Source organism: Amblyomma mixtum, chromosome 3, assembly GCF_055824585.1.
Source record: "Amblyomma mixtum isolate Tamu chromosome 3, ASM5582458v1, whole genome shotgun sequence".
In the NCBI taxonomy this organism is placed as follows: Eukaryota; Metazoa; Arthropoda; class Arachnida; order Ixodida; family Ixodidae; genus Amblyomma; species Amblyomma mixtum.
Window position 1 is genome coordinate 202,194,440 of NC_143014.1, and position 15,540 is coordinate 202,209,979.

At 49.6% G+C, this 15,540-nt stretch overlaps 2 protein-coding genes across 3 annotated transcripts in view; one reads left to right on the forward strand and one right to left on the reverse strand.

Annotated features, from left to right (window-relative positions):
• Positions 1 to 15,540, forward strand: part of LOC149353314 (protocadherin Fat 3-like) — a 273,844-nt gene that overhangs the window by 238,721 nt on the left and 19,583 nt on the right. For both annotated transcript variants that reach the window (XM_089582466.1, XM_089582467.1), the window contains exons 27-43: positions 3,686 to 3,924; positions 4,774 to 4,957; positions 5,703 to 5,842; positions 6,009 to 6,827; positions 7,400 to 7,689; positions 8,385 to 8,604; positions 9,196 to 9,303; positions 9,399 to 9,542; positions 9,654 to 9,794; positions 9,942 to 10,058; positions 10,152 to 10,242; positions 10,323 to 10,450; positions 10,550 to 10,640; positions 11,102 to 11,235; positions 11,684 to 11,806; positions 11,975 to 12,158; positions 14,697 to 14,815. In XM_089582466.1, the coding sequence (XP_089438592.1) occupies positions 3,686 to 3,924; positions 4,774 to 4,957; positions 5,703 to 5,842; positions 6,009 to 6,827; positions 7,400 to 7,689; positions 8,385 to 8,604; positions 9,196 to 9,303; positions 9,399 to 9,542; positions 9,654 to 9,794; positions 9,942 to 10,058; positions 10,152 to 10,242; positions 10,323 to 10,450; positions 10,550 to 10,640; positions 11,102 to 11,235; positions 11,684 to 11,806; positions 11,975 to 12,158; positions 14,697 to 14,815 (3,272 nt within the window). The remainder of the gene's footprint in view (positions 1 to 3,685; positions 3,925 to 4,773; positions 4,958 to 5,702; positions 5,843 to 6,008; positions 6,828 to 7,399; positions 7,690 to 8,384; positions 8,605 to 9,195; positions 9,304 to 9,398; positions 9,543 to 9,653; positions 9,795 to 9,941; positions 10,059 to 10,151; positions 10,243 to 10,322; positions 10,451 to 10,549; positions 10,641 to 11,101; positions 11,236 to 11,683; positions 11,807 to 11,974; positions 12,159 to 14,696; positions 14,816 to 15,540) is intronic.
• Positions 1 to 15,540, reverse strand: part of LOC149353315 (uncharacterized) — a 148,039-nt gene that overhangs the window by 108,189 nt on the left and 24,310 nt on the right. The gene's annotated exons all lie outside the window — the stretch shown is intronic.

Sequence of the window (15,540 nt, forward strand, 5' to 3'; positions counted from 1 at the left end):
TGGGGAAGCGCGCAGCCTTTATCAAGTACTTCGCACCCCTGAAGCTCGAAACGTTCGAAATGGTGACGATAAGAGAAACGTCCTGAGTTTTACGTTTAGGAAATTTGCTTCCCCCCCTCCTTATTTTTTCGGCAGTGGAAACTGCTCTTCCTAACCTGCATAGCCCTAATAGTCTAATACACGGAGAACCTGAGAAGGAGGGAAAGTTGAAGGTAGAGAATGTTTAGTTTGAAGAGCTTTCCTTTAGTACCCAGTGGGATGTTCAAACAAGGCGAACATATCGTTTATTGCTTTTTTTTTTCAAATTCACGTTTTGGGTAGCGGGGCGAATCAACAGAAAGCAAAGCTTGCACCGTTTACCTCAGAAACTGGCGCTTAACCTTCGCGTCCAAGCAGCTAGACCTCGCAAGATTTCAGTGTTTCGCGTGAGATTTCACGAGGTGAGATCGCACGTGTCTCGTTCTTCTATCCTTGACCGAAGAAAACAAAGGAAGGAAATAAAGCGACAGCGAGATGTTTCGAGCGCAACCCAATCAGTGAACAGGCGAATACACGTAAGGCCCCGTTAGTATGGGAATCAAGGCGCGCCTTCATCCAGCGCTGTCAGCCCGAGCGACACCTAGGCACCTCGGGCCCGACGTCTGCCACGTGATACTCATACACGCACGAACATGCAGGCAAGCTTAGCAGGACGTCGCGGAGAAAATAGCGCGGCACGAGGTAACGACGGCGGCGGGACTTCGGCGACGGGGCCTCAGGTTATTTCCTGTCGGATCGATTTCCCAGATATTCGCCGTTCTCTCTCTGCTTTCTTTCTCTTGTCGCGTTCAGGGCACTAATTTTGACTGATAAGGACGATTACAAAAAGAAGAAAGCACTATGCCTAGCCCAGAGGGAAAAACATCTAGATTTTAGGGACCTATACAGGAATAATAATATATTTACGTATAAGGCAGAAGAGGAGAAAAAAGCACATAAAGAAAGGAACTCTTTGCCTCTCACATCTCTGTCTCTCTTCCTTTTCCGTCAAAAGGAATGTCGGTGCATTACAGAATCACTAGCGTCCTCTCTTATAGGTTCCATTAAGGTGGCCCGTGCTCGCTTTAATGCACTTCCTCATTAATTGGTCCTCTTGTGCTATACGGCACAGCCTGCCCCATCTTCCGCCATTCCCTCCTCATATCCCTTTTCTATCCCCTTTTTTTCCTTGCCATTCTTTTATCATCTGTCTTTCGGATAGCCCTGAAGGAAAAACGAAAGCGTACCGACGTCAGATCGTGCCGTGATCTTCGGTCCCTAACGACCATACCGTGCTGCTTTCGGTTACTTTTTTCTTTCCCCCTGGAATGCTCAGATCCGCAGAAAGCTCGCACAACGTCTGTTCAGCATTGTTTTGGTGGAAAATGTGACAGCGATGACTGTGCGCAGGAAATAGTTTTTAATCGCGTTCCCCCTCGAACTCCTCACGTGAGAGAGGCACTCCTTATACGGCATGGTGTGCTTCCAATTTGTTTCGTTCAGCGCGCCAGTTCGGGTACGTGCTCCGTGTGCCCAGCCAAGTGCTGACCCATGTCGGTAAGCGTTAAAAGACCTCCAAGTGGTTTAAATTAGGTCGAAGACCTTGACTACAGCGTGCCTCTTAGCATAAGCGTAGCTTTGGCTTTTAAAAATCTTAAACACCGAACATCTATCTAAAAAGACGTCGCAAGCCTCAGTGTTTTGCGAAGCCTGATAAGATAAGACTAACTCTGCGCGTAGGACACCATGTTGCTCACTTGTTGTTTTGCACGTTTACTTTATCGAAGGCGGGGAGGAACGATAACGAGAGTTGGAAATTACTCGAGCGTCTGAGAACACCGTCCGCTATATATGACTCGTCCGATGGCTCTCCTCCGGATGCGCGGTGCTCCGTAGACTCCCTATCTCTCGGTGTGCATGGCTGTTCCCGCCTGCCGATTGTGCACGCGGGACGGTCTAACGCTCAAGAACTGGCGAAGGAACGAAACAAATGAACTGATATTTCAGCGCGGCCCTCGCAGATCCTATACCAATAACAGAGAGCGGTCGCAGATAGCTCGCGATGCTCCGGCATCTGTGTTTTTTTTTTTTTTTGTCTTCGTGTGAGTCGAATAATTCCGAAGCGCACCGCCGTCTAAAATTTCCATATCGACTCGCACGCGCGTCTCTGCACGACCGCCGGTGCTCAATGCACTTGCATATGTGGCTGCATGCGTTAGACACTCCGGGTCGAATTCGGGAGCTCCGTACGTGCTCTCCTCCGCCGATTACGCCCTCTTTTCCTCTCTCCCGGCGCCAAGCTTCCCGTAGACGAGCGCTTCCTGTACGGGCTGCCCTTTCGGGGCGTTATTCTCGCCTGTATCGCGTCGTCTTGGGCGTGACGAGACTTCCGATTGAGAATTACGGTAACACGCATTTGGCGCCGTTCTTGTCCGCGCGGGGCTGTGGCCTTAATTTGTTTTGCTCCCTTCGTTTCTTTCTCTTCTTTTTCTTTTCACTTTTCCCTACCTTTATTAACGCCCCGCAAACCGTAGCCGTGTATGCGTCAAACGGGCTTGGCAGGCTGCGGCGCTTGGCATTCGCAGTAACGATCGTGCCGGAAACAGCCCGGCGGCAGTTATTTCGCGTCCGCGGACCTGCCCGATTGAGATGTTTTATTGACCCAAGAAGCAGGAGGCAGCGACGGTGGGGCGCCGTTTCGCCGGCGACGTGGCTGCCCCCTTCGTCTGCTCCCTCTCTGTATAGTATACGCGTGCCGCTTGTCGAACAGGCGTCCCCGTGGATGCTGCCGCCTTCGATGTTGGGCGCGGGACGCGTTCATCACGGCATCTCTGCCCGGTCGCTGTTCGTTGTTGCTGCTGTTGTTGCGCTGGAAAGCGCGCAGCAGCGATTCGTTCGCTTCCTGCCATTGCGCCGTGGCTTGTTTGCTGCTTCGCGAGGGCGCACGAGCCCGCGCGAGCCTGTCCCGTTTGGGTCTGTTTCCTGGTGGCCGATTTCGTTCCCTCTGTCTCGTGTGCCGGAGCCTTGCGACAGGAGGGATGAGAGCCATATTTCTCTGCCATCCGCGGTATAGAAATTAATGTCCGCGTGTCTAACGGCTGCCGCTCCCTGCTGCTGTGGTGCTGCCTCAGGCCGCACCCGGCTTAGATGGGCTGCGCCACCTTTGCAATATATTTCACTGTCGCGGCAACCGATTCGGCCCGGAAGCCGGAAGCGGAAGAAAACAAGAAAGGGGTTATAAAGGCTCCGCGGGGGCGCGCGCATTTGCTCGACACTCAATTACCTTCCAGAATTGAAAGGTGTACAGGCGTGGCGCTGCTGCTTACCGCGTTTGGGTTAGGCAGTTTCCGAGCGGAGTCTGGTGCTGCTATGGAACACGCGCGGCGCGTGCTCGGCTTTTCGTCGCGTTTGGAGCAGTTCTCGTAAAACCAGGCAGTGCATATGCTGCAGAAATGCCGATAAAAATAATCGTGGTATTTGTGCAAGTATGAGTGCTTCCGCCCTTGCGGAATACTATTACGAGGAAAAATGCGAACCTTGAGCAGAACGTCTCTGCGGCAACACTGGTACCGTCTTTCAGCAGCAGGTTGTCACGTAAACACAAGCTAACATTAAACTTACTTGGTCGTACTAATGTCGTCATCTCTCCTTCTTGGCGCGCACGCAGAGTTCTTTGGCATCGAGGCAGACACAGGCAAGCTGTACGTGCGCAAGAACCTGGAGTCCCGCACAGAGTACGCGCTCGTGGTGGCGGCCACAGATGACGGCTCTCCAGAGACCCGCACGCTGGGCGTCCAGGTGACCGTGTACGTAAAGGAAGTCAACAACTACCCGCCCGTCTTCTCCCACTCCAGCTACAAGGGCACCGTGCTCGAGAAGTACGCCACAGACCGCGTCATCATTAAGGTAAGACTCCGCTTCTGTGCTCCGGCGGGCGGCGGGTTACAAGTTTAAAATCGTGCAATATTTGCGTCTCGCATGTGAGCGTTCCCATACGGCGACTGTAAGCGGCAGTCGTAGAATTTACGCGTCCGCACCCTGAGGGCGGAAAACGTGTCCTCGCTTAGTACCGACAGAGTTAGCCATGGAAGAAACCTCATCTGAAGTTGTGCGCTCGCCTAAAGGAGCGGAGGTTACTGCGAGCACGCAAGGCGATAGCGAGTCGGTTCACAAATGTCGACCAACGCACGGCTCGGTACACGGAGGAGCAGAAGGGGTGTCGCTTTTGCATTTCTTTTTTTCGTGAAGAAAGCGAAAGACAAGATTGCCTTCGGCATAAGAGACCGATCGAAAGGAAATAAACTCGGAACGACGCCGCAGATGGCATTAGCGAAGTTCCAAAATTAGAAATGTCCCAGAGATGTTCGGAAGCACGGAAAGACAAACGTCGCTTGCCTTTAGTTTTGTGGTCATCATTCCCTATTTCATTTTATTGTGGATTGGTGTGCAGCGGAAAAGAGGACATATCGACCTAGTACATCATCTTTACAAGCCGGCTTGCGTCAATATTTTGTTCGTCAAACGCGTTCAGCTGAAGTGGGTGTTTAACTTTTTCTTTTTGCCTGGCCTGTCGGGAAATATCTATTTTAAAGCCCACTCATTCTCGCCGCCTCCTAGCTGTGGAAATAGTGGTGGTGTGTGGCGGTAAGAAATAAAAGGCACCAAAACGGTGAACGAGCCATGCAACCTGATGTTCACGATTTTTTTGTGCTCGAGTGCTACCTCTGCTCACTCCGATTTTTTTTTTCTCACCAGCTATTCGCTTCGGACAAGGACTTACAGAACAACACAATCACGTACAACATCTCCAGCGGCAACGACGACAATATATTCCTCATCGATCACCAGACTGGCGAGATCCGCGTCAACCCGGCAACTGTCAACCTCTTGGACTACGACCGCAAGAAACAATTCGTCATGCTAGTCCAGGCCAAAGACTGTGAGCACCCTATCTTTTGCCACGTTCTGATAATGCCAGTTAGGCCACAGCACCACCCTGTGCAAAACACTGTACATATTAGTGGACCGGCATCGCCGACAAAGTGTTAAAGACGTGATGACGTACCAATCGAAGGAAAAATGGACTCTGTTTTTCCGGGTAAACTTAACAACATTTATTTACGGAATTAAAAAGGCGGATCAATGGAAGAGGCGACCTTGCTAGTGTCGTGGCCGATCCCCGAGTGTCTCTTCCCTCTCCGCTTGAAGCCGCATTCTCCCTCGCTGCTCCAGCGCGTGGGCATTTTTCTATCTCCCCTTTGTGGGATGCTTCCGCGGTCGCGTTACTCGCTCATTTTGCTCTCCTATCCTCTCCTCCTTCTCCGCTCCAAGCGCGGGGACATGTACGCTTGGAAAGGAGGCGCTACAGAGTTGTTTTCTTTTTCTTCATTCTTTACCGAAAGACGTCTTCGCGCAGAGGGAAGAGAGCTAGCTTTTACAAAAGTGGGCAGGGTCGTTTGTGCAATCGCATCCTTAGGTGTCGATAATTGGTTCCGTATACATGCTAATTACGTACAGCGATAGTTGGTTCCGTTACCTTCCCTCGAGCTATCATGAGCAACCGACGAGCGTTGTGCGCTTTTCTTGACTGCCTTCTACTGCTATCGTCAAAATGACTTGCCGGCCTTTCATTCCCTCGCACTTCCAGTCTTATACGCTTCAACTTGTATTCTGTCCTCTTACAGCTCACAACACACCTCTTTACGGACTGTCCATGGTTACAATTGACGTTCTGGATTCGAATGACCATGCACCCTCGTTCTCGAAAACGGCGTACTCAGCGTCGCTACCCGAAAACCTACCGTCTGGGCACTGCTTCTTGAGCGTAAGTAGTCGTTCCTCATATCACCTGCGCTGTTACATCTTTTATTTAACGAATAATGCGTTAGAACTAAAATATTTTGGACAGCGCTGTGGACGCGTTGCGTTAGGTGCATCTTTGTTCGCCCAAGCGGATTCACCGGTGCTCATTGCAACCCTGTGCGGCGCAGATCCACGCGGACAGCGGCGACTCTGTGGACCAGCTGACGTACGAGATCCTCAACAAGGACGTGCCGTTCACGGTGAACGCGCGCACGGGCGACGTGTGCACATCGCAGGTGCTGGACCGTGAGCGCCGCGACTCCTACGAGTTCGCCGTGGCCGCCTCGGACGGCAAGTTCGACGTGAAGGCTCCCGTCAGCATCGAAGTGGTCGACGAAAACGACAACCCGCCGCGTTTCGAGAAAGAGCGATACACAGTCAGCATCCCGCACGACTCGCAGGCCGGTCGCTCGGTGATCCAGCTGCACGCCATCGACCTGGACGTGGCCAACAACGGCGAGATAACCTACTGGATCAAGAACACGCACGGAATCTTCGAGATCGACGCCAAGACCGGCCTGGTGCGCATGGCCGCCAACCTGCCGCTGAACGCCATGCGGAACCTGAGCTACGAGATGGAGGTGTTCGCGCAAGACCACGGCGCCGCGTCCAACATTGGCAAGACGCTCCTCCTCGTCCGGGTGTCGAGCACGCACAACAGCCCGCCCGTGTTCGACCGGTTCGCGTACAGCGTGAGCGTGGACGAGAACGCGGCCAACGTGCCGCTGGTGCAGGTGCACGCCTCGGATCCGGACCCCGGCAGCGCGGGCAAGGTCATCTACCGCATCGCGCGCGCCACTCGACGCGAGACGTTCCGCATCGACGCGCAGACGGGCAAGATCACGCTGGTGGCGCCGCTCGACTACGAGCAGGTCAAGCACCTCGAGGTGTTCGTCGAGGCACGCGACGACGCCCCCGAACCGCAGTTCGCCACCACCATCGTGCAGGTGGGTGCCGACTCGCTCTGGGCTCGAGCGGGCCTTACTGGCATTTTTCTTCTTCTTGGCAATCCCTATATAGGCATTCATTACGGGGTATACGAAGGCCTGAAGTATTGCGATAGCGTTCTTGATGCGAGAGCGTTCTCTGTGCTTTGGTAATAACAGATAAATGGAAACGAGGTTCATTTCGTTTGACTACTGGCTCAAAAACGTGCCAGGCCTTACTGTTAGAAGTACTCATTTTTGTTGGGAGCGTTTTGTACCTTGTGTTTTCTTCACGTGTTTTGCTCGGGAAAAATTTAACCCTGAAAATGTTGAGAACTTCTTCCAGACCGAGAGCTGCAAAAGGACTAGTAATTTGGTAGTGTTGATCTGCATACTTCCGAGGCAGTCATAGTGAACCGCTCATTTTACCACTTGAGTCTGTACGCCAAAATTTATTGATGAGCACAGACGGGAACTGTGAATAATCTCGTCGCATAGCAGCGAAACCAAGCGAACATGAATTGTAAAAGTGCTTCTTACACGAGGCAAATGAGGCGCGGTTGTCTCACCGTACGCCCCCGCCACTTTTGCAGGTTACCGTAAACGACGTGAACGACAATGCTCCAGAGTTCCTCTCCATGCCTCGGCTACTCCGAATTCCAGAGACCACATCGCAGAACGAGCTCGTCTATCGTGTACAGGCCATCGATCTCGACTCGTCTGCGGGCGGCAACAACGACATCAAGTTCGAGCTGCACCCTCCCAGCCAGCGCTTCTCTATTCACCCCAAGACGGGACAGGTGTTTGCCACGCAGCCTCTCCAGCCTGGAACCGAACTGTTGCGAATCGTGGCCACCGACAGCTCCATCTACCCGCTCATGAGGTGTGTGACGCGGAGAACTGCTCATTGCTCCCCCGATGCTTGGAAACTCTGACAGCGTTTTGGTTGGAAAACAGCTGCCAGATTTATGGGCCATTTCCAGACAGGCGTTTGGGATGAGTTGGGGAGTCTTGTTCACATCATACTTGTCTTGATATTTGTTTGTCGGAAAAAAAGGTGGAGGGGGGGGGGGGGGGGGAGGGCAGGGGGGGGGGGGGCGGTGTGGTCTTCGTTTGGAAAATTTCTCGCTTGCAGGGGTTTGAATCTGTTGGAAGATCTGTTTCCCTTGTAAACGCAGTGAAGCCGCTTCGGCAACTGGCGAGGCGATGGAAAGCTAGGAACGGACGCTGACCGTTTGTGATATGCTTAATGCAGGACGCAATTGTTTTAGTAATTTCCGCCGGGCACTCTTGGCATTTGCGGATAGATAGTAACATCTCACCATATTAAGCAGTCTTTAACGCCACTGATATTCATTGCGTATGTTTTGAGGTGGCAAAGGTTTTCATTATGTAATGCCGAAAGCTTTGCAGAACGCCTTTGGAGCTTATAATAATGCGTGCAGTTTTATGAATAAGTAAGAAAGAAAAAAAGGCAGCACGAATCTCGACAGTCATTAGAACGCTGTTCGTGACTGAACGGTACCAAGCACTATTGGTGGTTGCCGAATGAAGAGCGTGTACCTCGCTCGCGTGCAGCGCGGTGGAGATGCGTGTGGAGGTGTACAAGGACTCCGTGGACGAGCCAACACCGGCCTTCTCCGCGGTCCAGTACACGGTGGATTCAGCGTCCATCATCGAAGCCGGCTCGACGGTTCTCGAGGCGCGTGCCACGGTACCCAACGGAAGCCCCATCTGGTATAACATAACCGGCGACGACGGTTCGCACGTGCGTCGGTTCTCCATCAACCACGACACGGTGAGTAGCGATGCACCTCTTCAATGGCGGGCACGCGCCATTAGTACTTGCTCAGCACGATGACACCTCACATCAGTCCAGGTTTTGAACCAGGCAAGAAGAGACAAGCGTGTCCACAGAAGCGTTGTGCGGTCGTTCGCGTCATTGAGCACCCCATGAAGCTACTCCAGCATAGGCTTAACTTCTGGTATAAGAGAACTAGCAGCTCAGGGCCCGTTGTGGCGCGGACTGCTGTGGTCTTTGGCTCACAGTCTTCACCTATACATTATGAATATATGAATACCGCCTCAGTCAGCATCCGGTAAAGCTAAAAGGCTTTGTGATGGAAGGCTAAGCAAGAGCGACATTGCCATGAATGAACTACCGCAGCCCGGGACATTAGTGTAATACTCAACGACGCGCTTTTGTACAAACAGGCTTTTCAACAGAGCATAACCGTAAGTCACTACATTGCGATCGTGATCGCTTTGCAATACTATGTGTAAATAAGTACGAGTCGGCTTTACTGTCAAACTGGCATCTACAGTCGCCAGCACTAGAAATATACGCAGCTGGTGCTGACAGAAGTGTCTCTTCAATTTATTCTTGCAGGGAAGAATTGTTACAACGACACGGCTTGATGCGGAGAAGCAGTCCGTCTATCATTTCATGGTGGTGGCCGTCAACAAGAATGACCCGCAGCACCAGGCCGAAGCAGGCGTACGTATGCAAGTGGCAGTGCACCCACTATCCGCGCACTGAACACGTAGACATATGACAGCGACGAACTGGCAAATTTTTTATTTTTCTTCCAGGTTGTGGTTCGCTTGACCGACAAAAACGTCAGATGTCCCAAGTTCCCGTTCACCGAATACTTCGCCTCCATTCAAGAAAACTCGCCGCCTGACACAATCGTCCTTCCTAACCTTATCGCTGAAGACGTTGAAAAGTTTGGAAAGGTAGGCAAAAACGTTTTACTGAAGTTTGTCCTTCTTAGCTTGAGGCGTTGTTGCGTTTACAGACGCTCAAACTGGCTGCATTTCTTATTGCGTACTTGTAATTCTTCTCAGATATCGTACCAAATAACAGAAGACAACTCCGATGACAACTTTATGCTGGACACGAAACAAAACCTTATTTCTCTGCGAGTTAAGAAGCCTCTGGACAGAGATAGCATGCCGACTATTCTTCAAGGTGTCTACACGCTCACGGTACGTGTGAAAGCGGCTATTTGTAGGCATATCTGTACTGAAAAAAAAGCTAAGCTAGTGCAAGATTACGCAAGTGATCAGTTCTGCACTGCTAAAATAACTGGGCTTCTAATATACAGGGTTATTCTACTTGTTCATTGAAAACAGGTCACAGCCAGCAACTACAAGTGCTCAGGAAGCAGCAGGGTCAAAGTCTTCGTGGAAGACGTCAACGACAACAGCCCGGTTTTCGAGCAAAATGACTACGTCGTTGAACTGGAAGAGGTAGGTGCAATATTAACGCCGCAAACGCGAACGATTAGGGAAAAATGGGCGTAACCGGATATCTGAGCTCCGTTCACAATATTCGGCTTTCAGAACACGCCACCAGGCCAGACAGTCACTCACCTCAGCGCCGCCGATCGGGACGGCTTGGACCTTGGAAAGATTCGCTACTATATAATTGAAGGTACGCTGTCTTACAACATGTTTTGCACAGGGGCCAATTCTCGTCGTGCCCTGATGCGAGCGACTTGCTTCTCGCTTTAGGAAATGAAGGAGAGGATTTCAGCATGGACGAAACAACCGGCATCATATCGGTCAGGATTATTCCCGATCGTGAAAAGACGCCAGATTTCATGCTCAAGGTTCTAGCTGTGGACTCCGCTAACAACACGGTACGTGCAAATACCTCATTTGAGCAGCGAATAGTGCATAGCAATATTTTAATGTTAACTCTACGGTCCGTATAACGGTATTTTCATGTCTTTCTTCAGGGTCGTGCAAGTGTACATATTGTCATCAAGGATACTAATGACTGGACACCGACGTTCCTTAATGACACCTTCTTCCTGAACGTCACTGAAGGTGAGACATTCGGGCCATTGCACGAAGATTTCTATTCTTGCGGATATTCTGGCTGGAGTGCTTTTGTTGGCGAAGAAAACTTGTTCAAAATCGCTTTACTGTCATTGCTTGAGTATTTGCGCTATAAAATTATAAAGGCGCAGGGGCCTAGTCAGGCGGTCCTCGTTACCGCATTTTGCCGCTGTTCAATGACTGTATTGTCAAAAGCACAATAAATTCAATTCAATTAAACCTCAAGGTCACGAACCCACTTTTTGTTCGGCCAAATTTGATATAATTCACAGTGCTGCTGGCACGAGTGCGCAGTGATTACGTCAGCGAAAAAAAAAAAGAACTCTTTATGGCACGTCCAACCGTTGCTTAGATTTCTTAGCAGCGCTCGCTTCACCATCTTGCTGCACAAGCAGGCACAGGTATACTCGTTATGCGGTGTTAATTTCCATTATAACACTGCTCTACAGGACCGCCGAGCGTTGGTGCCTACGTCCAGCTGCCGGTCGCCGACTACGACGATGGAATCAACAGACAAGTAGAGCTGTACATCGTCGATGGTAACAACGAGAACCAATTCCGACTTGGCGTCAACGAAAACGGGGTGCGCACAAAACACATTTCCGCACATTATTCCTTTTCTATGTATAATTACTGCGGTCTGGGTGTGCGACTGGTTTAATTGCGCCGCGCTGCGGTTGTTGAACTGGGTGCCATTAGAACTTTCCAAAAAAAAGAAAAACGCAGAACTATATCATGTGTTGTCGCCTCAGGTCATTTGGTCATCACATATATTACTTATCTCTTGTATTAATGTTACGCGTCATAGTTGACACTGGACAACATCTGCACCTATTTTTCGGTTTTAAAAAAGGAGAATCGAGGAAGGGCTTACATTAACTGTTCTGTGCATAACATTTTTAACATTAATTGAACATAAATGCGAAGCTGTAGCAGTCGACATGAGCAAAAACCTGTGCCAAAGTATTTCGGAGTCTGACGGAATGTGACTCGTAGCTGAAGGCGCTTCGCTGGTCCGCTCTTCTTTGCAGGCGGTGCTGCGGGTGGTTTCTGAGTTGGACAGGGACAAGTACAAGGTTCCGGAAGCCGCTTTGCACCTGGTCATTGTAGCCGCGAGGGACATGGGAACTCCTTCCCGGACCGGCTCCACCACCGTAAGCGAAAGACACGAATCGTTATCTACAGTGTTTTCCTGCGGTGCTAGGCGTCTGCGTGTTGCACTCTTGCGACGACCTAGGAGGGCTCAAAACGCTCAGTCCTAATAACATGATTTGCAAGCGTGACCTGACATAACGGAACAATTCGCTCGTTTCTGTTCGCAGGTTGCTGTTTTCATCCAGGACGTCAACGACAGTCCTCCGCAATTTGAGAAAGAGGCGTATTACGAGTTCGTTTCGGAGAGTGCATCTGTGGGCACCGTTATCGATACCGTCAAGGCTACTGATCCTGACTCGGCAATGAACACCAACATGACCTACGCCTTCGCCCGGGGTACCAGCAAGAGAGGTACGCACCAAGTGCAATCCGTTCCTGCTTTCTCTCACCTACAGCGGTTGCTAACAGCACGGGTGTTTAATATTCTTTGTTATCGTTTTTTTCGTAAGCCGTCTTGTCAGAAACGTTGCTCGTTAAATGCCTCTAGTTAGGCTTGGTAGTACTAGCGCCGTTACCCATACAACTCGAATGTTCAGAAAGACTGATGGATTGCCTTGTGCCAAAGCAACTCTGTAGCAATTAGGCACGCCACTGCTGAATGCGGCAGCGTTAGAGGACGTTCGGAGTAAAAGTATCACTCGTTGTCACGCTAATTCAGGATTGGTTGAGAGGGTTGTGACGTGACACTTTGAGATGTCGAATAAAAATGATCAAAACTCTATTTAAATTGTAATTATTAAGGTCGTAGCATCAGTGAAATGTCAATATGACTTATAAGGATGTAAAGCAAATTAATTACGCAGAAAAGAAAATAGGGGTAATTAGTTGGGAATCATACCCATAGCCTTTGTGTTACGAGTCAGACAAGCTACGCCTAGGCCATTAAGGCACATCCGTTCGACTTGGTTAAAGAGAGATCTCATGTGTCTTGTGGGGTAACACGTGGTCTGTCACGCTTACCTGTGTATGCTATGAGTGTGTGCAATTAGAAAGAGGTACTAATTAAAAAAGAAAGCAGCAAACAACTATTAACGCTGTCGCGTCATACTCTTAAGACGGAGCTTTTTTTTTTTTTAATGTGCACAGATATCCCACAATGTACGGGCAATTTTGCATCTAGATTACACTGAAATGCGGCTGCAGTGGCATGGTTGAACCCGCGAACTCGTACGCAGTCACTTAACGCCCTGATACCTGAACTATAGAGGCTGCTGAATACACTCAAAGAGACGAAGGGATTTTGGTGCAGGAAAATTAGTAATAAAACGCTGCTTTTTCAAGATCCTGGTGGTTGCAAGAAATGTATGAGAATTCGCCAACTAAAACATGTAGATTAGCTAAATGCACACAAGCGTCAGGCTATAGTTCATGACACCTTGTGTGTTATATGTCGGCCGTCTCTGAACTCCTAAGACATCCTGTAGCGCCTAACTGCAAGAAAAGAATGCACTGTAGTCTAGTGGATGTCAGCATCTTTTTGTAATATGTGCGCTAAAATCATCGCTCTACAACTTGACCTGTTACCTGTCAGCGTTAACGGCACTTCTGTCCGTTAAAAGAGAGAGGCGTTCTGAAAATTTAGAAAGCTGTAGGCCAGCAAAATTCCCAATTCGAGGTCAAGTAGTACGGGTCAGCGTGCGATGCGACGCCATCCCCGTACGCAAACACGTTTCGGCGTCCACATTGCATTATTTTTCTTGCGAAGGAAAGCCTCGGAGTTGGCTTGGGAAGGTGTTTTCTGCCTACCAAGAAGATAAGAGGAAGCGACTGTTTTTCGAACTAATTAAATTCGTTGTACGGAGACGCGAAGACAGGGATCCTGTTCAGGGACAGTATATAATTTGCACGATAATAGCAGCGCTCAGTTTTTCGCATCCGCACTCCAGCTGTCCAGCTCCATGTTGCTGAGTTCAGGTAACAAAGCGTCGTGATATAGATATCGCTGTAGTCCCACAACAACCTCAGATAATCTCGGGCGAGCGGTTAATAACAAAAAAGGCCAAACGACGCGGCTAGTACGGCTTTCCATCGACGCCGCGACAAGCAGTTTATCCGTCCCTCGATCGAAGCAGCTGAGAAGCGATAACATCGCGGTTTCGATTTTCTCTCGCTCGGTGCGCCCTGTCGAGCGGAAAGCCGAACAGAGCAGCTGGTAAACTTTTCTTCAGCGTTCGTGCTCGGTTGCGTGGCTTTGAATTGTTTGTTTACTTTTGTCGCTTCTTTCTTGGGGAGGAGTTGGAAGTTTATTTCTGTGCGAGATTTTTTTTTTTCGCTGATCGTTCCTATAACGTTCAAATGTTCAGACGGAATCATGGCGTAAACAACGCCTCAACGCAGTCGTGCGGATAACAACAATAACCAGAAATAAAAAGGACCGACAAGGCGGCCATCGAGAAGTTGTGATTCTCAAGAAATTTGTTTTCACGTTCTCTGTGCAGACATCGCTGTTATTTAGGCTTTACACAACTGCGCGTTCAACTGTTCTTCGGGTCACTGCCCACACGCGGCGTACAATGTGGCGTATTCGAAGTGACAAGTTTACAAGCGTTACTTCTTGCAATGAAGGTACGGAAGCAATAATGGTTCTGCATTTACTTCATACACCATCAAAGGATCCCTACTACACTAAGAGTGATGTTCATGACACTACCTTAATTAAACCGTGACTCACTCAATTAATGCCACTTTATAGCGTTGTAGCGCGTCACACGGCTAGAAACCACGCTAATTGTAAGATGCACAGATTTAGTCCTTCTAGCGCTACAAACAAGTGCCTTCTGGGCTTTGTGCACTTGAATCTAGAGAGATCTCAATGAAGAGCACTCATATATTGTGCCTATGCGAATGTCGAAAGCTTGAATTCCGCATGTTCGCGTCTCTACTCCGCAGTGCCTTTCATGATCGACCCTGTCCTGGGAACGGTGAACATCACGAGGGCACTCGACATATCAGAGAGCCAAGAGTACTCACTCACGGTGGAAGCGAACGATGGCCTCTGGAAGGCAGCGGTAAGCAGCTCCTCTTTGTTTTTTCCATTCTAACTGCCCACATATTCGTTTTGTAAATTTGTGCTTAAATAGCATTCAAAGCCAAACGCGATGTATGTATGCTTCTGTGAACTGCAATTAAAGTTGCAAGACGAACGCAGTAGCGGTCTGAACGCAGTAGAAGCAGCAGCGGCAAAAAGTTATGATCCTGGTTTTGCATTAAACCCTTAACTTTTGCAGCATTTGGTACTCGATGATCTTCCTAACTACAACAAAAACAAGCATAAAAGCACATTTATGTTAGCTTTGGTCGGCATATAATGAAACCATAACCAAAGAGAAGACGGGGAGATGTGAACAGACTGTAAACAGTTGTACGTATTGTCAACTTCTCCACTGAGTCGTCGGTGAGCCACTGATGTTGGCTGGATGTGATGACCGCGTGCCAACAAGATAGAGCCAAAGACCACAGGACAGGCCAGGGAGCTGCATTTGGAGCGTGAAATAAAGCACACACACTTTCCCCCACTACAGCGAAGTACAAGCAATTTGTAAGTACATCTAGATCTGTACTCGCTTCATTTTCTAATAGTCGCGCCCGTTTACGTTAAAGCCTGTATATATATTAAGATCTCACTTGTGAAGCGCAACGGATTATTTTGCTGTCCAGGAGAGACGATAACGCGGGACTCAAAGCACACAGTAGCATAACTGTATGAAAAGCGATGTGCATCTAGCCAAGCCCG